General features: G+C 34.2%; 2 protein-coding genes across 2 annotated transcripts; one reads left to right on the top strand and one right to left on the bottom strand.

The window, feature by feature from the left end:
* The first annotated feature begins 4,635 nt into the window (after positions 1–4,635).
* On the top strand, positions 4,636–7,043 carry LOC100241122 (bidirectional sugar transporter SWEET4). Its single transcript, XM_002263661.4, has 5 exons — positions 4,636–4,784; positions 4,896–4,932; positions 5,015–5,393; positions 5,520–5,639; positions 6,476–7,043. The coding sequence occupies exons 1-5, from the start codon at positions 4,742–4,744 to the stop codon at positions 6,677–6,679; spliced, it is 783 nt and encodes a 260-aa protein (XP_002263697.1). The 5' UTR covers positions 4,636–4,741; the 3' UTR covers positions 6,680–7,043.
* A 462-nt stretch (positions 7,044–7,505) lies between these two features.
* On the bottom strand, positions 7,506–14,467 carry LOC100263398 (protein NLP6). Its single transcript, XM_010661414.3, has 5 exons — positions 14,061–14,467; positions 12,686–13,257; positions 10,122–10,169; positions 9,075–10,023; positions 7,506–8,924 (listed from the first exon to the last, which is right to left on the bottom strand). Exons 1-5 carry the CDS (start codon positions 14,341–14,343, stop codon positions 7,777–7,779), a joined length of 3,000 nt encoding a protein of 999 aa, XP_010659716.1. The 5' UTR covers positions 14,344–14,467; the 3' UTR covers positions 7,506–7,776.
* Between the last annotated feature and the right edge of the window lie 9,250 nt (positions 14,468–23,717).

Raw genomic sequence — 23,717 nt, 5'->3', positions numbered from 1 at the left:
TAGGACTGACATTGACATGGCTTGAGAATTAGAACTGGACTATGCTACCTAGTTCCCTAACCTCACACTTCTTCACATCATCAGATCAATTAAGACAGACATACCGATATGGCAGTGTAGGGTTCATGTATCATGTGCCAATGTATATCTATACATGTAATACTAATGGGCTGTTGCAGTTTTGGTTTTACCTAATGACAGGGAAAGGGGAAGGGAAAGGGAAAGGGAAAGGGAAAGGAAAGAGGGAAAGAAAGTTGTCTCAGTTCTACCTAATGACAGGGAAAGGAAAAGGAAAGCAGATACAGCATCTTTCTGTTGCATGGTAAGTTAATTTCTTTGTGCCCATACAGCTCCAGTACTAGTAGCTCTTGAACTAGCAAACTTTGAAAAAACTTTGAAACCCTTGGCCCCAAATTGACTATTGCGTCATCTCATTTTTTCTCTTTCAAAAACACACATTCACATTGCATATTACCCACTCACTATTCAGATCAGTTCATATCATCAATTCATAGTGTTTTTGCTGTGAAAAGTAGGCATCAATGGGATAGTTTGGGGTGTTATGGCAGGTGGTAAGCCTGCTCGAATAATTTCTTTTTCTCGATCAATGTTAGGATGTCACTCCTCTCTTAATCAAACACGATAAGGAGAATAACATGGGCAGCAAAATCCAAGGCTCTCCTTGGAGGAATTATTGTGAGAAGAAAGTTAGTACTAGCCTTTGATGAAATAGGCTAAACCATGTGAATCTAGGACTCCAATTTGGAAAAAAGTGAGACTTGAAAGAACCAAAGGATAATGAAGAAGGTGTGTTGCATGGTCCAGCTGAGAGCCTTAGTAAACCGTGCTTCAATGATTTCAGTAAATGGGGCGGTTCTTGGATACATCAGTTACCCAAAATGAGAATGTTTTCAACTAAAAGTCGTCTGTCTTCTTTGTTCTGCATTGTCATTCCTGTGTTTAAAGCAGGTGGTCACCTCTACAATGAGTCTAGAAATCACATATACTTCTACAACCGTGTCTGATTTATTGTACAATGGCACAGATGTCTGGTTCACAGAGTGTGAGTCTATATGAGAATTAGATTCACTAGGCCTAGATATGGATCCCTAGGGCAGGAATATATGTCTGATTCGGACAACCCCCAATGTTTTCTTGACAAGGACTTAAATCCTCCCCCACTACTTAATGTCCAATGTCCAGTGACTTCACATAATGCTGCATATATTGTTGGTCCACTACCTAATAGCTTAAGTTTTGAATTAAATGTCGTTTAACATGGTATCTGAGCTTTAATTAAGTCTGAGATCTCTACTCTGAATCTCTCTGTCTTTTGCCTTTGATCTGCCTCTCCCACATGAGTTGTGATAATGGGTACATGTCCTTTTGAATAGGGCGCGTATGGGGGCTGAAAGTAGAAAAGCTATTCAGCTTTTTCTCATTTATGTTACTAAAAAATCTCTACTTCGTAGTACAACACTCCCCTAATTTGTGTTATAGAACCGAAGTCAATTGGGTCACTTTTCAGTGTTGAAAAAAATCATTCGCCTACTAGGAATACACCCCTTGACATGTAAAAGTTTACAGTTTTTGGCACATCAATCTCTACCTTATTCTCTCTGCTACAACCCCCAACATTAATGCATGGTTAAGCAGTTCAATTCGGCTCCAACAACTCATAACAACCCTTCGTCCGCCGAATTTCGGTTTGTGCGTCTACTGCTAAATGATTCAAGTTCAGGCTGGCCTCCAGAGATAACTAACCCCAATCATACAGTGAATGTATTTCTGTACACGCCCTGCAGGCCAGTTGTCATGAAAGAATGGCGTCATTAAGTCTTGGCACCACGTACATGAATGGCTGAAAGACAAGGTTTGATTCAATTTGGCCGACTGAGCTCCAGCTACGGGTTTTTTTTTTTCGTTATCCTCTCATCAAAACCTTGAATATGTCGGTCAACCGGGGTTGAGCTACTGAGCTGGCACATTCAAGGCCCTGAATAGGGTTGGCACGATGAAGGTGTGACAATCTGTCCAAATCTAAGCATGCATATTTCATATATTATTTTTTATTTTTTTGAAAATATGAATAATATATTCTCATTTTTAATTATTTTAAACTAATGGATAATTGTTTTTGTTGAATTGTTAAAATATCTAAATTTTTAAACTCGATGGTTATAAATTTATATTAAATTAATAATTAATACAATATTTTATGGCTTCCCCTATATTTCCACATCTTATTTCATAATATAATTTTTTTTTTAACAAAAATATTTTTATATTTTTTTTATAAAAATATTTTTTTAAAATTATACGTAAATACTTGAAATAATTAAAGATATTTATGTAAATAAAAAAAAGAATTATTTTTCAAATAAAAACATGAAAGATATTAAATTTATAAATCTCAGGATTATTTTATCCCATCTAATTTGACACGGGTTTCACGTGAATATCGGAGTCCAAAAACTAGGTGCATTGGTGAAAATTAGTACCAAACATTTGTAAAGTTGGGCATGAATGGTTATATGTTATATGTTATATTTCACCAACCTTTTAACAATTCCGATAAGGGGGTTACGAAAAAGTAAATAATATTCCAACATATATGTTATATATATATATATATATATTTCACCAACCTTTTAGTAATTCCGATAAGGGGGGTTACGAAAAAGTAAATAATATTCATCTTCTAGAAGGTAATTAGGAAAGCATAATATACTTGTAACATCAAATCAGAATGACTGATCAAATAGGATCGGAAATAAAGCATATGGAGGAGGGTTGTAGAACTCCAGAATTAGATTCCGGAATTATTTATGGTTTTGCCGCGATTTAATGGACGTCGAATGCTATGTGTCTTCTGCAGAGGCCTCGTAGCGATTAAATATGAATTGTGAGATTGCATCTTTGTTAAGGTGGCATGTTTGGTGTATTAGTTTAAGTTACACTAAAGGTTGATGAAAATCTCAAGAATCCGATGCAGATTTTTCCTAGCCCAACGCTTTTTTGCCATTTTAGAGGTGATTGCGATACTCACATGCAATGCTCGCTGCCATGGAGTCTTTGGACATAACCGTTTCGTAACTGCAAATTCCTAGATTTTGGTTTTTTTTCCGATGATTTACAAGATATTTTTGCCTGCTTTAAAATTAATACACGTGTCTTCAATGAGAAAATATAAAAAATAATGAGAAAATATGAAGAAAAAAAAAAGTTTGCTCACACGTGGGAAACACAATGTGACTAAGATCTAACTCATGTATGGACATAATGCTTTATTGGGATCTTTCTTTGGTTGATAAATTCGCCCTCCCATGTGAATGAGGATGAAAGTTATCGAGAGTAAATTTTTTTACGATAAATATTATATAATTATTAATAAAAACTAAATTAAATTAAAAGAAAGATTCTCAACAAAATTATTAGTTCTTCTCTCAATGAGATGCATGCATCGATGCTTTCTTGCCGTATGAGAACAATACAACAACACGGCCATGCCATGAATGCATTTTCTTCTTTTGGGTGCCAAAAAGAGATCTAATATTTGTACAAATGCAGTACTCGTCTTATCAACTTAGCTTAATTGCTAATAATTAAGGAGAAACTTCTCTCTCATTATGCAATAATACTAATTGTATGTCTGATTCACATTGAGCCATACGACCAACCTGTCGGACCATCATGATAATTAGTCACTAATGCAATGGGGTTGACTTTTTTTTACCAAATTTGGAGGAAGTGTCGTCTGGCAGACAAACTGCTGAGTGAATTTGCAGTAGTACAAAATGGTCATATTAGATGGGCTAATGTTTATTCACTATGATCATGTATGATTTAGACTTTTCTCTCATTATTATTTGGAAGAGAGGACTGTTTGATTACGCAATTAAAAAACTTTACCACAGAAAAGATCATGCATAACAACTTTGTAAGTTATTATTATTATTTATTATACCTAATATGCCTTGGATATTTTCCTAGTGACCAAACAAGATTTAACATGGGGTGCTCCTGCAGCTTTTTCCTAACAAAATTGGGTGCCCTCGTGAGATGCAATGAAAACCCATTGCTGCCCTCTATGAACGCATCTCTCGTAGCTTTAATTTTAGCTACCCGGAGGCCAATTTAGGGTTTTTGAGGGCCATGAAGGAAGGTAGAGAAGCAAAAGAATGATAAAGATGAAGAGGGTGGGTACTGGGCAGCTCTATAACTGCCCTGACAGCAAAAATTTACCCAATACCAATGAAACGGATAAGTTTGACATAAATTTGGTGCAAACGGTAGTAGTAGGAATTGGCTATTATCCAAGAAAAGGCCATGAGAGAATCAGTCACTTTCTGAGGACTGTGGCACTAGGGTTTTGAGAATCTTGAAGGCAGTGCCAATACATACCCCTTATGTCTCTCTCTCTTTCCCTCTCTCTTTCTCTCTCTATCTCTATTTCCCTCTCTCTCGCTCTCTCTCTCTCTCTCTCTCTCTCTTCCATGTGTTGTTTCATTTTTCACAGCCCAATACATGTCATGCAAGTGACCAGCCAGTTGTTTTGTAGACTAGTGATGAGTGTATCTCTTGAGATAGACTCAAACCGAACACTACATCCACCTACTTTTAACTCTTCTATATAATCCCCTCTCTCCCCCTCCTTCCTCCCCAACCAGCTCACAACAACCTCTCGCTCTCTTCTTCTTCTCCATCTCACTCTCCTTCTGCTTCCGCGGCTTTCACAGCCATGTCTTCTACAGAAGTTGCTCGAACCGCAGTTGGCATCCTAGGTGATTAATCCATTAATTAATTTACCCATATACCCAGCTTCTTCACCATCTTCTTTCACTTGGGTTCTCGAAAACTGATCTGGGGTTTCTTTATTTTCCTTGTTTTTCCAGGAAACATCATCGCACTCTTCCTGTTCTTATCACCAGTGTAAGTTCACTCACCATTTCCATACATCTTCTGCTGATAAAAATCAGCATATATAATTGTTAATGGGGATGTTTATTTTCAGGCCAACTTTCATATCAATATGGAAGAAAGGTTCAGTGGAGCAGTACTCACCAGTTCCCTACCTTGCAACATTCATCAACTGCATGGTCTGGGTCCTGTACGGCCTGCCCATGGTGCACCCACATAGCACCCTGGTCGTGACCATAAACGGGACTGGCTTCGTCATTGAGCTCGTTTACTTGATCCTCTTCATCGTCTTCTCCAATAGAGGTAACAGGTTGAGGGTCATAATGATAGCCCTAGTGGAGATCATCTTCGTCGCCATTGTCGCCCTCCTCACCCTCACCATGGTCCACACCACCGACCGCCGGTCAATGATCGTCGGAACCATTTGTATTCTGTTTAACATCATGATGTATGCTTCACCACTCTCGGTCATGGTTAGTATCTTTACTTGTCATTCACCAAGTGTTTTCTATTTTACTAAAAATCACAAGACATACCATTTCAACTTTCCGAAATGACTGCATCCATTTATGGGGTGGGTGGCTGTGAAAATGTTGCAGAAAATGGTGATCAGAACCAAGAGTGTGGAGTACATGCCATTCTTCCTCTCCTTGGCTGCCTTCGGAAATGGCATTGCTTGGACTACTTATGCTCTCATCCGCTTTGACCTCTTCATCACTGTAAGCTGTGAATAAATTTGGATAATTTATCGTATTTAATTCAAAAGCTTAACAATTAACGGGCTATGACGTCATGTTATAACATACCCACTTGATGTAAAAATTTGAACAAAAAGGTAGCATTAAATTCACGTCATACTCTCTCTTCCTTAAATTCAAATCATATTTGTTCCTTATTTTTAGTGAAAAATAAACCACATTTGACTTCAAAAACCCTACCCTCAAGCTTTAACAGTGTTAGGTGTAAATGAGAAATTAATCTGATTGAAATTCAGATAGTTGAAGCAGTTGGGAAGAGAAGAAAGAGTAAAGCAGATGGAAAAGTCCATGTTTCTATGTTTGGCTAGGCCAGGACTTGTCCAGACTCCAAACTACTACACTTCTGACATATACACGACACTCTTTTTCGGATTTTTGGTCCAAATCCACTGCTCCAATTTAAAAAAATTTTAAAAAAAATTGCATAAATTTTTGTTAAGAATCATTTTTTTTTTTTTTTTTTTTTTTTTGGGTTTGACTATTTGGTTATTTCTTTATATATTTCTCTGCCATATATTAATTAATCCATTTGTTCCCATTGTTTCTCATCACATGTCAAAATCACATCTTTAGTATTATAAAAGCAAATAGAATAATCGGGTTAAATATTTGCATTTAATGCATTTTAATTATTTTATTCACGTTCATTCTGTCTCTTTGTCGTATGTCCAAGTGGCGAAAAGGCCACATCCTCGTCACCTTTTTTTTTTTTTTTTTTTTACTTTTTTTTTCCCAAAAAAAATTGTAATTTTGATTTATTTTTTAGCTGAAAATGGGCCTTGGGCTTTATGATGCAGGTTCCCAATGGACTGGGCACACTTTTTGCAGCGGCCCAGCTGACCTTATACGCAATGTTTTACAAATCCACGAAGAGACAGTTGGCAGAAAGAAAACAAGGCAAAGTTGAGATGGACTTGGCCCAAGTGGTGGTCACTGCTGAACCCATGGACAAGGCCCAGAATGGTGGTGGTGGAGGTGTGCATGAGGTCCGTAGAACATGACGTACCCCATACGGGCCATACCTTCCCCACTGTCCGATGATTGGAAAACCATAAGTTATATAATCAGATTACGAATTTTGTCTTCGTTATAGGGTTTTTGCTGATGATGAAGGTGTGATACCTAAATTATAGGCCATATACGGTAACATGATGGCTTGTAAGCTTCCCCACCGTCTGATGATCGGAAAACTAAAAGTCACGATCATATTAAGAGGTGTTTTTATTTTTTTTTTCTGTCTCTTTAGGGTTTTTGTTGATGATGACAGTGTGATGTCATATCATACTTCAATATAAGCCATGTATGGTAACATGATGGCTTGTGAGCTTTTATGAAAGTGTATACCATATTACCATCTTTAGCTAATTTCCTCTTCTCTGTACCTGCTCCCTTTTTTAACTTTTTGAAGACCCATTTGGGCACGTGTATGTCACGTGACAGTGACGGCAAATAAAACGGAAATGATTTCCCAAAATTCCTTTTCCCTTGCGGATTCTTCTGGGTTTTGGTTTTCAATAGAAATCTTCATGAGTTGACTTGGTAATAAACAGTATCCTGTAAGGATATGTTAAACAAGTGAAAAGTTTTGTTCCCATTAAAAAATAAAAATAAAAAATAAAAAATTCCGAATCTTGCTTCCACAATTCTCCACAGAAAGGCAGGGAATCTATGATCTCACTTTTTGGCTTTTCTATCATAAACAGCTTGGTGAAAAATCTTTTCATATCTCTGCTGATTATTTAAGTTTTTCATTATTAATAAGTTATTAATTTGATAAAAAAAAAAAAACTAAACCTAATTTAGAAGCCTAGAGCTGGAGAAGAGATATTAAACAATACACTATGAAATGAATTCAACCGTTTAATATCTTACAATTGGTTCTAAAAGAAACAAAAATTTGATTTATTCCCTAAAAGAATATGTTACAAATGTTTCATTAAAAAACAGACTAGTGGGATTTCTCTAGGCCAAAGGGAAAATTTCTGACTGACTGACTGAGCAGGCTCTTGGAACCAAAATCTACAGCTTCACTTTCCTAGCAATCTAACACTACAAGAATGTTACTACAAACTTGACCATATATACAATCTAATCCTCCTTACTCCCCAGTGCTTTCGCAGGAGCTACCCAGATTGGTCATTAGATCCTGAACCAGTAACCTGATTATGTTGCTGCCCGTAGTCCATGATATGTCCATGCACTCCTGTAAGTCTGCATTGCAGGCGATTAATACCCACTCGTGATCATCATCGAGATACTTGATATCGAAAGTACCCACCTCTAACTTGAGCCGTTTCGCCACTTCTTCCTTCAACTCCACGATGCCGGAGGTCAGAGGGATTCGGAACCTGATTATGTCGTCTCTGTAGGTGGCCTTTATGGTCATGGTCCTCACATCTGGCCTAGCTGTAATTTGTGGGATGGTGTGAGCTACAGCATTCATGGTGTGCTTGGGAGGAATATCAGAACATGGGGGGTTTGTCCAACTGGACTCTGGGACTCGCTCGTCTAGCATGGCATCTGCTACTGAAGGACACAGATTTCTCAAGTCTTTTGAGCTTCCTGCATCCTCAATCAGCATTCCTCCAAAGTGGGTTTGGGGTTCTGTTGTGATAAGAGCCTCAGGGATTGAGAATGCAGCTGATAGACTCAGTTCTCTTGGTTGAAATGCTGATTCCAATCCGCCCACTGCTTTTTCACATTGGTCGTAGATGGGAGAATTGGAGTGATTTTTCGCAGATGTTGTTTCATTTTCGGGGCTGCCTTGGCATGAACCATGGGAAGTGGGGGTCCCAGCACTCTCTTCCCTTGACCCACTCCTTGTTTTCGACCCAGTTGCTCCCTTACCCAGCTCTGGCAGACAGCCACTTTGCTCATGAATAAGTTCCTTGTGACTCGATCTCCCACCTTCATGAAATTGAGCTGCTGTTTCAGCCTGACCATCACTTCCCGGGGTCCTACAGGTGGGTGATCCACTCTTTTCTCCCTGGGGTTCAGCAGATTTAGAACCTGGGGAGTTTTGTTGATACGGTCCATTCAAAGTAGCAGGCCAAGAAATGGAACCAACAGCGACAGGGAGTGGACTTGAAGTGAGAGAAGTTAGACCAAATGCTCTTTCAGAAACCTGGACAGATTCAATTACACGCTTTAGCTTAGAGAGGGAACGATTAACCTTGTTGATCTTACGAGATGGCCACCGGGAGATTCCATGCTGCCTGCATATACGCTTCATTGTAGTAGGGCAAACTGTAAATGTAAAAGCAAGAATCTTGATAAGATTAATTCATTTCAATTGCTATTGCAATAGAACAATCCGATTTCTATAGATGATTAATTCAGCATTTTGGAAATAACAGAGCAAGATTGCAAACAACTTTTTTAAGTGTAGAAACGTACCACCAAGGCTTTTTGCAGCATCTTTAAGACTCCCAGCAAAATATTGTTGGAGGACCTCTAAGCTAATTGATTTCTCAGTTTTTCCACGCTTTCTCTCTGATGGCTTTCGTATTTCTTTGTTCCCTGGGAAAGAAACTGCATTTTGGCTTACACCCGCACCTACAACATTCTCTCTATCCTTTATAGCATCAAACTCCACCATTAATTGATGTTTTGTGGAATCTAGCTGCTGCATCTCTCCCCTGCTTGGCAAGATATCAGGCCCAGGTGGAGATGGAGTAGATTGCGATATTTGAATAGATTCAAGTCTTGAATCGAGCTTCCCATTCATAGGCAATTTGATAATTTCGACAGATTTTTCCTCCTCTTCAAATTCTTTTCCAGAAGCAACCCTAAGACTCTGAAAATGCTGCTTCATTGTTGCCAATAGGGAGTCCAACAAGGTCTGTTGGTCTCTACTGTCTGTGATACTAGGGGGCAGAAAGAACTCTAGAATGTAATCATCATTTCCAGTGTGAGTACTTCGCAAACAGATTGCAAAACAGCAAGTTAACCCAAACATGCGCGCATAGTGTACTAAGGGGTACTCAGTTTTGCAGAATTGGGTAATATTGCTGCAGTAGCATGAGTTATGGGACTCAAATGCCCTCCCAGCAACCCCCTGCCCCTTTTGTAAGTGATGCTCAGCACAGGCCTCCCTAAAACCCCACATGTGAGCGTCAACAACGTAGAATGCTACATCAGTTGTGGACATGCAGACTTGGCCCATGCAGCTTCCATCAAAGCTAGAGCAGCTCTTCCTCAGACCACCACCACCAGCTAGAACACTGCGATGCCTGCAAGGAACCCAGGTCTGAGCCAGAGGTAATTTGTAAGTTTCACATACCACTGTAAATATCTCCAAGATTTCAGCCAAGGCATTCTGGCGACCTTCATTGCAAATCTGGTTCTGGTTTAAAAGCATGGCCAAGTACATATGTGCATTAGAACAGAGAAGGGAAAAAGAAGAGAACCAGATATGACATTCACATCACAGTTTCAGCTCACCTGTGCCTTTGGATGCTCCAATATTTCTGAACTTTTGAGATTTACCGCCTGCAGGGTAACTGAAATTATGTGACTGAGGAATTTCGAAAGGTAAGAAATAAAAAATATTTTCCAAAAAGCATGTGGGTAACACCACATGACACCAATGTTTTAAAAGGCTAAAGGTGGTTTTGAGGCGTTTTAACCAATGGAGACGAGACATAAGCCTCAAGGCGAAACAAGGATAAACCTTAAACAAAATAATAATAATAAGAAGAAGAAGAAGAAGAATAAAAGAACATATCTCAAAAAATAAAAATAAAATGAACTAATAAAATCACATAAAAATTGAATAATAAGGAAACCATAAAATCTATAATAACCATATTAATTGTTTGTTATTATCAGTAGTTTCTAATTTTGTTCCTCTTTCTCTCTTCTAAAATCTAATTCTCCCTCATGGCTTCATCAAATAATATTCTGCATTACCCTCGCTATCACCACTAGGACCATCCAGGGAATCATGATCATATCCAATTGTCTTATTATCCTCCACATTAGTGTTAATGTTTACCTATTCTTCTTCTTCATTCATCAATTGTTGTTGTCTTTTTCCTTTTATTTATCGATAATAAGAAATTAATTATATAAGAGTTTAACCATTACAACAGCAAACAACTCTTTTATTCCTTTTTCTCAATCTCTTTCTTCCCTTCCTATTTAAAGAATTAATTGGTGGCTAACTAATCCCTTACTTTATAAAAGGTTTAAATCTAATCTTTTTTTCTTTTTCTTTTTCTTTTTGATAGGCAAAATCGGACATAAATTGATGGTACCTAAGAAAAGCGTGCACAAGAGTACACACAAGCAAGGAGCTAAGAAAATCAACAATCCTATCATGGTCATTGAATGATCATATATGTACACTCTAACCCTAGCTTTGAACTCAAAACAAAACTTGTAAATCTATACAGTATACTTAGAAAAGTGCAATTCATTAAAACCATTCAATGTTAAGACTTAAGCATCTTGTAAAATATATATAAAAAGCCCATAAAGACCCTAAATCCATTAAAACCCGGTGAATATTTGAGGCTTAACCCTAATTAGCATGGAGGTTGTAGCCTTAAGGCTGTAAGCCTTAGCTGGGTGAGGCTCAAGCCTCAATTACCCTATATTGAGACTGTAGCCTTAAGGCTAATTTGCATAGCCTCACTTTGAGGGTAAGACTTATTAGCCTTTTAAAACACTACATTTTACATCCAGAAGTGCAAAAGGATTAGCCAGTAATTTCTACATAAAATCACTAGATTAGCACAGGAAAAGAACTTGAACGCAAGAACTACAGGCAGATAAGGAAAAAATGGAAAGAGAAAAAAAAAAAAAAAAAGGGCATCCCAATGAACAGTAACATATGCCAAAGCAGGATGAAGTCCATCATCATGCAGACAGTGCATATGATATGCTACTAACATATAACAATACTGATCACACAGCCAAACTCACAGATGAGCTTTTACCATCTATATGGTAACTAAATTATATGTCATTTACTATAATCATCACAAGTTCATCCAAATTCTTATTAAAACATTGTATAACCACAAAGTACACCAGCTTTCATCACAACAATAAATTTCCTATTGAGAACCATGACCACTCGGGCAGATTTTGGGCTGACCTCACCTCGGCAATGTTGTGATATACCAACTCAATGAACTTGGTTAAAATTCCATAGCTAGAAATAAAGGCACACCCCGCCCCTGCTGCACATATAATGAAATCTAACTACATAAGCAAGTTCTTTTGGGTTACATGGTAGTAGCATGACTAAGGTTTAAACTTCATTTCTAATACCTTGACCAAATTTAAGGGTGTTAGGTGGACAGATGATAGGAAAAATCTTTATACTAGCCTTGGAAATGGACATCCAAAAGGCTTAGTTATGTGCACATGGGCCCTCATTTGTTGCACATAGTGGCTACATCCAATGCCAAAGGAAAACAAACTTCAATCTCTTTCTCTGCTAACTAGCCTAAAAACCTGCTGCTTGCAATTTCTTCCCTATCACAGCACTCCCTGGTGCCATACCTTTGAATGTTCATTTGAAACATGCAAAACTGGCAAAAGAAAGTTCCCATCCATTTATTTAAGTATTAAGATCAAAATTTATAATCATGGAATACTGTTTGTATCTATATATTTTAGCCAACTATTATACACTGTAATCCAAAACCATTTCATATAAATGAGAAATAATAATTGGTCCATATCAATCATAAATATAAGAGAAAATTATGAAAGCAATTGTCGTTTTAGCACCCTTTGTATACACCCTGTGTGTTTTGGAGTACCCTTTTTTGTTTAGGTGTTATTAACATCTGACAACAGAGAGAATTTCCTATGCCTCTCCTATCAAGCAATAGTGTAAGAGGATTCCAATTTTTATCACCAAAGAAAACATGAGTATGAACTCAACCATGATCCCAATTATTAAAATAATCCACATAAAGAAAATAAAGGATCATGTAGTGATTTGTGGATTTTATCAACTTCATGTGCATAATAAGGCATAGAGACCCAACCTCAAGCGCTTTGCAGACTTTATCAACCTCAGGTGCATAGTTAATCTTCTGTGAAGTCATAATGAGCTCTAGTACACCCACACAGGACGGCCCAGAAGGTTCAAACACTGGCAAAGCCAATGTTCCCCTTACATTGTAATGCAAAGCATGATTAAGTCGAGAGTACTCTCTGCTGGAGTAATACTGTACATTTGGAGTCCACTCCGGCAATTTTTGCCTGAAAACACGAGCAGGAAGCCTGAGGGCTCCGTCACTCTCCCCATCAACAGAAAACGTATATGTCAGAGATATCATCCTGTACTGATGAAGGCCATTACTATGTGGATCAAGAACAAAGGGCTGTCCGTATGTTGTGAGAAGACACCGATCCCCATTTTTCACAGGTGCCCAAACCTGAGCTAGAACATGTTGTTCAGTAGATTCTTTGAAGTATCGAAGAGCCTGTGTCATCCTCTCTTTAATTATGCAACACCCATCTGGATTCTCAATTGGTGTCAATGTGAAAACCGATGGAGGCAGCCTTCTTTTCTCATCATTCTCTGTTCTGCTTTCAGGTATCAAATCTGGATTACCTATATCCAGTGAAAATTTTCAAGTTAACATAAATGAATAAACCTCTTACAGAAATCGGGAAGTTATATTACTATTTAGCATGCACAACCAATAAAAGCATGTGCTACAATGACTGTTTCTAGAAAATAATGGAATGCAACGTCATAAAAACCAGGACTAGAAATAAACTTTTGGATAAGATGGACTAATCTCCGTTCGGTGGTTGAGAAGATTTAGGGAGAAACATTAGAACTTCCAAGGTCGAATTCACTAATAGAATTGAGCCTGTACGACCACTTGATTGACATGAAAGAGCTTTTATGACTCTGCTGAATGAGCTTTTATTTGGTCCTAGAAACAAGAACAGCACGTACTATCAGATTCAAAATTCCATCTCCTTCCTTTTCCATCATTTTCTCAGCAACGAAACAGAGTTTAGGTCAAACAAAATCCAAAAAAGGCTCAGGCGAGCAAAAAAATTTCGAATCACAACCAAGTAGCAATGAGCAACCACCTGAATAGCATCGAAATCGCCAGTTCCAGCAAAAGAAAACCAAAAAGTTCTCAATACACGGTGAAAAATCTGAATCTTTTCCATGAATTCAGCAAGAAATATGAACTAAAAGAAGCACACAGAAGTCACAGCTAACGAAACACACACCTGATGAGAAAAATCCACGATCTACTATAAGCAAAGAACTTCCCAACAACATTAAAAACCTCAAATTTTTCAACATTTCCAATTCAGATAAACTAAATCCAAATACAACAAATAAAAACACCGAAACAATTGAATTGACAGACAAGAAAGACCGCAACTAACATGTGAGAAACCGAGAACATTCCGATAGACGAAGACCGCCGCCGACGCCGATGGCGGAAGGCTTGTCGTCGGCATCGTCGGAGAAGGCCCAGAGCGGAGAGCAGGGCTGGTCGGAGGAGGAGAAGAGGAAGGGAGACATAGGGTTGGAGACGAAGGAGATCTGGTCCAAGGGCCAGGACCCGTCGAGATCGAGATCGAAGTCCATGAAGGAGTCGCGGTCGACGGCTTGGGATGGCGGAGGACAGTCTCGGGACTTGCGAATCCCCTCGTCTGGTTCGGACATTTTTCCTGAAGGATTTTCTCGGGAATTTTCTATCTCTAAGATGATGAAATGAATAGAGAGAGAAAGATAGAAGGGTTGGGTGGTTGATCGCAGACTGTGATTCCATGGAATCCCACAGTTGTACTACTTGCGCTAGCATTTTGCAGGATCGCTGTTACAATATGAGTTTCTATCCTCTGCTCCTTACCAACCCACAATACCCTCCAACCGCTTATCCATTGGCCGAAGTGAATCACCTCTTTATAAAAATAACTTCTTCTTTAAAATAAAATTAGAATGCTAAAATATAAAGAAAAAAAATTATACAAATGGGAAAATAATCACTATAAAAAATAATTTATCCATCAATAAATTAAATAAAAAAAAAACAACAACAACAACTGCTTTATATATATATATATATATATATATATATATATATATATATATATATATATATATTTGTAAAATTAATATATTTTTTATAAAAGGTTTTTTTAAGGAAAAAAACATTGGAAAAAGTGGAATATTAATTATAATTGAGTCAAATTTTAAGGAAAATGACATTTGTATGTTTTGTGCTTCACTTAGAACTTACAAGAAGCATTAATGGATGGAATTGAATAAGGAGAAGGTGTTGGCAGCACTAGGCGACATATCAATCTTAGCCGTCCGATTAGGCGACAATATCACTCACAAAAAAGACAGATATGGAGGGAAAGCCAAGTCAGCCTCTATAATTTTTACCGGAGGAGGAAACCTTTTTATATTGCGCACTAGAGATAGTACGCCAACCTCTCTTAATGGCCTCCACGTGGCATGAAATTTGAGGATTTTATTTTCTTAAAATAAAAAAATATTATTTTCCATATTCGAAATCCCCCCTTCAACGTCTTTCTCAATATTTAAAATATACTAAAAATTATGAAAGAATAGTTTAGTCATCCGATTCGTCACATCCCTCAAAAACATTTATACAAATACAAATGACATTGAACTTGGCTTAAAAAAACTCCCTAGAGGTTTAACTCAGAGTAGCTGTCGGCTTCTTTAAATAATCGATGAAGTTGTTGGTGTAGTGGATTTGCTTAAAGTCTTAAACCTACTTTAATCAATTGATTATAGTGCTTAATCTCAACAATATGGATTGTGATCTAGGCACCCTAATTTTATTACATGGGGAAGCCCGATTCCAATGGAGTGCCCTTGAAATAATTAAAATGGGGGTGCCCAAATCATGAAATTATAATAATGTATTGGGGGCTAAAAATATCTTGGAATATGGTGTGGAAAAGTATATAATATGAATTTTTTGGGTTTAGGGTGACAGTTGTTTATTTGGATGGTATCAATGAAGTGATTTTGTGTGGATATAATGGGGGCCATTAAGGGGTCCGTTTGGTGACATTGACAGAGTTAAGCTTATCAACCCATGACAATCTTTTGGAAGCACTATCAAAATAAGCTGTTATGTATATGTAGGAGGGGTGTAATGGTATTTGGTGGTCTAATTTTGGAGGGTTTGTGTTCTCAAAACCACTAGCAGCTTAAGGAGTTGTTGAAGGTTGATGCGTGGATAAAAGAATAAAATAATTTTAAATTTTGAATATTTTGTTTTATTTGTCATGCAAAATACAATAAAAAAATTAAATTTATTAAAAACTAAGGGTCTCGTTCATAACTATTTTAAAATAATAATTGTTAAAAATTATATTTTAATGTTTTGCAGAATACAAATTTAAACTGTTTTTAATATTTTTTTTAAAAATAATTTTTATATTTAAAACTTTATTTTTAATTATTTAATATATTTATATAATTATTTTTTAAGATATAACTCAAAAAATAAATAAAACAACTAAAAAATAGTATTTAAAAACACCATATTTTTTTATTTTTAAGGACATAAAATAGAAAATAGTTTTCTACTCGTCAAACCTATTTTTTTTAATAGAAAACTGTTATCGAAAATAATTATGAAATAAATTGTTATGTTTTATAAATATTTTTCAAAGCAGTTGTGAAAAATAATAAGAACTTAAAATGTTTTAAATTTATTTTTTATATTTCAAAAATAAATTTAATATATTTTTACTCATTTTTCATATTTGTATAATTATTTTTTAAAACAATTTTAGAAAATAAGTGAAAATAATTGAAAACAACCAAAAAATACTTCCTAAAATACCATATTTAATATTTTTAATAATAAGAAACTATTTTATATTTTTTTTTATTGTTATTTATGGTTTTATTTTTCAGAAAATAGAAAATTGTTTTCAAAAGATACTTGCCAAAATGTTTTTTTATTTATTTTAATCATGTGTTTTTCATTTTTCCCTTCACCTAATTATTCTCAACAATAGAAGAAATAAAAGTACAAATTAAAAATAAATCTAATTATTTATGTAATGTGAATAAATTTTTTGTTTGAATATATTTTAAAAATATTTTTATTAAAGTTAAGAATAATTATGATATTTTTAAAAAAAATTAATTAAATAAAAACCTATAAACTTAAAGGTGGAAGTCACCATGGTGATTTACACGAAGTTTCTAGTATTTATAAAATATGATAAATATATGTATACATGTCTTAACCCATTAGCGTAGTACAGTTAGTTAGAACAAATATCGGGAAGTACGATCCCAATAAATAATACCTGGTCTTGGGTTTAAATCTTGTCAATTAGTTGTTGCGGGCGAGGTCGCCAGCATCCCAAAGTTTCGTCCCACATATTTTAAAATTAAGATAACCAGATGGATATGATTAAGCCAAATAATATTTGAATAAAGTATCACCGATCTCTCTTCTTCTATTAGGACCGTTGATGGCAATAATGAAAGGACAAATAATATTATTTTAAAAAGCAAATTTCTTGGACAATATATACCGCTCATAAATATTATAAAAATCATATCATGTGATAAATGTTTTTATTATAATACACATACTTTGAAAAGAATTTTTAAAGAAATTATCATTTTCTATAGTGACACCTCGATTTTCTTTGTGGAGAACAAGAATTTAATTTTTGACCAAAAAAAAGGAACAATTTTAGTACATTTGTTTGTTTCCCAAGAAAATCATTGATCCTAAGAAAATGAAAGAAAGATAAAAGGATAGAGGCGAGAAAATAAGTGTACTAAACTCAAATTTAGTACATGGTCATCCACCCATCGACTCCCACAAGACTTCTAAAAAAAATCATGTCAATATGTGAAAAAAAAAAAAATTCCCATTGATCCAAATCCATTGGCACATCATCTCACATAAATTATTTACCCTTTTTTTTTTGCGGTGGTTGACAGCCTCGAATGGCAGTAGAATCCAACCCCAAGTGGAAACCTCGCCATACAAAATTATTCAAACTGGAATCTACTGATGTCACTGTATCTGAAAAACAATGGCCAAATTCATTATTGAGAAGTTGTTATTCTTGCCACTCCTTTTACCCATTCTTCCTTGGGAATTGGAATTTGAAATTTCCCCATGGTGGATTTCCCAATGGGCTCATGAAGTCATTTTCCAACAGAATCTGAAATTGTTGATTCCAGCCTCCCCCCATTTGCGAGCTCCACTGGTGGCAGAAAAAGCAGACATACAAGAGCAAATGTGTGGCTCTTTCTTTCTCTGCTAAACGACAACGTTTTGGAGATTTAGACCACCAATCTTGAATGGATTATGTGGCACTGACTAAACCCACTAATGATGTTGTGGAAAATTGGGACTTGTATTCTTAAAATAATTGGATATGTTCATTGAATTTTTGCTTTTGGGGTCTTCATGTTGCTCTCTTCCTTTAGTAAAAAGTGTTGCCAATGAAGTCATTGTGGTTTATTTAACATGGATTATCTAAGAAATAAATAAATGAAAGACCCCCACTTGGAATTTAAATTTGGAATCCTAACACATGTTTGAAACCATTAATAAAGTGTTGCTAAGGTGATAACTTTTATCGTTCATACGAAAAATCATATCAAAGTTTTAATGTGAGTAAATTTGTGTCGTTTGATGGTACCATTTAGATTTATAACCCCGATATTATTTTTATATTTTAATCATATTTTTCTCTTACAAGATTAATTGAATTTTTTTTTAATATTAAAGATTAATTTTATAATATATTATTGAATTAGTAGTAATTGAGTCTCGCTGTCTTTCAAATTTATCAACTTATGCATTCTATTGACATCAAAATATTTTTAAACTCGAATTATTGTACTAAGAATTTTAGTCGATTTCAAATGTTCATACCATAATTCTTATAGGAGATTTGAATGATGCATTCCTCCTTATAGCATATATCTACAAATTGATATCGAGATAGTTTTAATTTTCAAGACCCATGAAGGAATATAGGAATCTAAATAATAGAGAGAATCTAAAGTGTGGTGGACAAATTGGGTTGCAGCTTTTCATTTTCATGAGTTATACCAAATTGGCATGCATTCCACAAATTGCCCATATCTTTCAAAGGAAAATATTCTATGATATGGAATATAATAAATAATATATATATATATATATATATATATATATATATATGTGTGTGTGTGGTTCTTGTGCTTTTGGTAACTTGTGGGAAATGAAAAACGAAATGTTGTGTTTTACTAGAATCAACTTTTGGAATTTAATGCTTTGTTTTAGGTTTTTTTATTTTATTTTATAAGATTCAAGTCCATTTCAAAAGGAAGTGTCAAAAGTTTTGGGCTCCGTTATTTATTAGACTTGGGTTGCATCAACTATCTACAAAGTTAGGTTAAGAAGGAAGCATGATGGATAAAGAAATTAAAATAATTCAATTATGCCTCCAAATCTATAGGATCATATACTGAATTTACATATATAAGTTTTTTTCATTTTTCTTACATGATTTAGTTTTACTTAGGGTATGTTTGACAATCATTTCAAAAACTATTTGAAAGATAGAAATTTTCAAGCATTATAAAAATTAAGAGTTTAGTTGATAATAATTTTATAAAGTATTTATAATCTTTTTAATATTTTAATATTTTAAGTATTAAAAATAATAAAAACATTTATTAAAATCACTGTTAAACACACCTTAAGAGTATGTTTTCTAAAAACCGTTTATAGTCTTTCTAACATTTGAATGATATAAATTTTTAAGTGTTAAAAATGCTTCATAAAATTACTGTCAAACATAATCTAAGAGTCTGTTTGATAGTGATTTTAAGAAGTGTTTCTATATTTTTTAACACTTGAAAAATAAAAAAATTTCATTGTTGAAAATTTTAGAATCGCTTTTTAAAATCACTATCAAACGGGTTTTAAAAATGCTTCCTAAAATTAATATTGATAAAAAGACTATAATAGAAAATTTAAAGGATAAAAATTTTAAAAATTTTATATCATTACTTGTAATTTTTTTTTTATTTTTATATTAAACAATAAAGATTCTACTAATAGAAGCTCTACCTTTTACAAGAATGACTATCAAATTAATGTTTATATATATATAAATAAATAAAACTTTTGAATTTTGAAATAATCTTCTTAGTCAAGATCCATGATATGATATGTTTATTTATTTTTATGGTTTATTTACTGTGGAAGATCATGTGATCTTTTCCGGTTTCTTTATTGAGATCATGTGCGTCACATCATCTCTGGATTTGAAAAACTTTTAGAATTTCAGCCTCATAAGTTTTTATTATCAAATAATTACATAAAATATTATGAGAAAATTGAATAGAAGGATAGTGTTTTACATGTCATTTGAATATGAAAAAGGTAAGTGGGTGTTTAAAAAATCAACTTAAATCACTTAAAAAGTGACTCAATAATTTAATTTAAGTCATTAAATAACTTAAGTATATTTAATAAAATAATTTAATGATATTATTTAAAATAAAACATAATTTTAAATAATAATTAAAAATATTTTTTTTAAATCTATATTTTAATTTTACATTTTTACCTTTATTTGTGTTAGTCGTCTCAACGATATCTTTTATTACTCCATACCTTCATTGTTACTCGACCTTTTTTACTTTAGTTATAATTGATGAGGATAAATACATTAATTCGATAATTTAAAATAAATTTTAAGTTAATTTTATCAAATAATCTGAATACTTAAAACAAGAATTAAGTAATGAGTTTTAAATCAACAACTTAAATATAATTTAACTTGAAATCAACTTAAACCATTAAGTAATAAGTGTTAAGTTTTATCATCACCTAAGTTTCAAAATGATGATGAAAAGTTTAAAGAAAACCATGATAAAAAAAAAAACTTAAATTGAATATAATTTTATGAATATACTTCTTTGTACTTTATAAATTTATTTATTTTTATATACAAGTTTTAAATAATAATAATTATTATTATTATTTTCATATTTTTCATGGTTATTAAAAAATATGGCACAAAATAATGCAACTTTAATTATTGTCCACATAAGGAAATTTTTTAATTAAAATTAGTGCTCATATAACTTTAATTAGTGCTTGACCACTCAAGACAACATAATAAAATGAAAAAAAATAATAAATAATGTAAAGTCAACTAATAAGCTAATTTATTTCATTCCTAATCCTTATGAAGAGTAAATTATAAGGACGCAAACGACACATACTAATGCCCCATCTATTAAAAATTCGAATTAGTTTAAGAACTTAAAATTAGGGTTAAACCCGAGTTTGATTAATTTAAACCCATGATTCGGTGAGTGAATGATTTTTAAGGTCAATTAATCCTTCACTTTAATTCGAGTGATGAAAGCATTGTTTTTTATGGTCTATAGTATAAGATGACGTTAACAACAATAAAAATTGATCTAAGATTAAGATAACATTAATAGACCAACAAGACATAAAGTACAAAATTCAGGTGGTGTTTGTTGTTTTACTCAATTCTAAATAGAACCTTAATACTTAATAGTATTAAATATTAAGTTGTTTGTTTTTGTAGTATTTTATTTATATTAAGTATTAAAAAGTAAAAAAAACCATTGTGTTATTTTTTCTATTTAGAAAAAGCCACATATTTTGACTTTTTCTATTTAGTAAAAAGTTTATAATAAGTAATGAAAAAGTAAAAAAACAAACAACCTAAATTCTAAAACTAAATAGTTTTTAATAAAAACCCAAAAAAACAAACACACCTGAGTTAGTAATCAGGAGGGCTTAAAATAAGATTAGTGTCTTTTTATATCACTAAAAACAAACAAAGCATTAGGGCCATTGGATTGGAGAAGTGCAGATTGAAACACCCATTGAAAAGCATCCCAAACATACGGGCATGGTGTACTAAGGGGTACTCAGCTTTGCAGAATTGGGTAATATCGCTGCAGAAGCATTAGTTATGGGACTCAAATGCCCTCCCAGCAACCCCTTGCCCCTTTTGAAGGTGATGCTCGGCACAAGCCTCCCGGAAGCCCCACGTCTGAGCGTCTACAACGTAGAATGCCACATCAGTCGTGGACATGCAGACGTGGTCCATGTAGTTTCCATCAGAGCTAGTAGAGCTCTTCCCCGGACCACTACCGTGGCTGCAGGGAACCCAGGTTTGAGCCATAGGTAATTTGTAGGTTTCACACACCATGGTAAATATCTCCAAGATTTCAGCCAAGGCATTCTGGCAACCTTCATTGTATAAGAGGAAATTGAAATATAACAACAAAGAGAATTTCCTACGTCTCTCCTATCAAGCAATGATGTAAGAAGATCCAATTTTATTACCAAGCAAGCCACGAATATGAACTCAACCATGATCAAAAGAAAGTGATTTGCAAAATTTTCGATCTCAAGTACATAGTAGGGGAAAGAAACCAACCCCAAGGCTTTTGCAGATTTTGTCCAACTCCGGTGCATAGTTAATCTTCTGCGAAGTCATTACAAGCTCAAGCACACCCACACAGGACTGCCTTGAAGGTTCGAACACTGGCAAAGCCAATGTTCCCCTGACATTGTAATGCAAAGCATGTTCAAGACGAGGGTACTCTCTGCTGGGGTAATAATGTACATTTGGAGTCCACTCTGGCAATTTGTGCCTGAAAACACGAGCAGGAAGACCGAGGGCTCCGTCACTCTCCCCATCCACAGAGAACAAATACGTCGGAGATATCATCCTGTTCTGATGAAGGCTATTACTATTTGAATCAAGAACAAAGGGCTGCCCGGAAGTGGTGAGAAGACACTGGTCCCCATTCTTCACAGGTGCCCAAAACTGAGCTAGAACATGTTCAGTAGATTCTTTGAAGTGCCTAAGGGCCTGTGTTATCCTCTCTTTAATTAAGCAATACCCTTCTTGATTCTCAATTGGAGTCCATGGCAGCCTTCTTTTCTCTTCATTCTCTGTTAGGCTTTCAGAACATACTTATGAAACGTAAGCATGATCAGAAAAATCCATGATCTGATACAAGAAAAGAACCTCCCAACCACAATGAAAAATAAAAAATAAACTCAAAACTTTTCAACATTTCCGATTCAGATAAATTAAATCCAAACAGAGCGGACAAAAGACCGCAATAATTGAATTGACGGAAAACAAAGACCGAAACTAACGAACTGAGAACAGTCGGAGAGATGAAGACGCTTGTCGGCGTAGTCGGAAAAGGCCCAGAGCGAATAGCAGAACTGGCCGTCGGAGAAGAAGATGAAGCGGCTTTGCTTCAGGAATATGTTTCTGAAGTGACGTTTGTTTTCAAATTCCTCCGAACGTTTGAAGGAAAAGTGCTACACAGGTAAAATGATAAATATATTTAAATTTCGTACATATATTTTTAAATAAAAAATTAAAATATATGAAGTTTTATGTAATTATTACTACATTTAATTTTTTTATATTGAAAAAAGATAAAATATGAAAAATGATTCCAAATCGTAACAAGCATGAATTTTGCTTTTTATGGCAATAAATTTTATTTATTTATTTTTATATTTTCATTGAGCAATCAAAACATAATAATAAATAATAAACCAAATATCCCCGTGAAAATTTATTATCTATTTAACAATATTCTCAAAAATAGTTTTTAAAAATCGTAATTTAAAAGTTTTCTCAATTATTTACGAAAATAAAATTATTTCCTAAAAAAAACTATTGAACAACTCAAATTTTCATAAAAATTAATATATTTTTAAAATAAATTCTTAAAAAAATATTTTCAATAAAATTTTTATCAAAACAATAATGTTTAAACAGTAGTGTATGCTTTAATCCTATTATTTCATATCTTATTCGCGATTTCGAGAAAATGTTTTTATAATTTTTAACACTTGAAGATAAAAATTTTTAAGTATTAAAAATATTAGAAACGCTTCCTAAAATCACTACTAAACAGACTTTTCATTAGTTTGTTGCTTAACATATTTCTATCATCATTTAATGATCCAAATTTCATTATATACTTTGAACGGTCCA

This window comes from Vitis vinifera, chromosome 2 (assembly GCF_030704535.1).
Source record: "Vitis vinifera cultivar Pinot Noir 40024 chromosome 2, ASM3070453v1".
Classification (NCBI taxonomy): domain Eukaryota; kingdom Viridiplantae; phylum Streptophyta; class Magnoliopsida; order Vitales; family Vitaceae; genus Vitis; species Vitis vinifera.
Note: the sequence above shows the minus strand (reverse complement) of the source record. Positions and strands in the feature narration are given on the sequence as shown.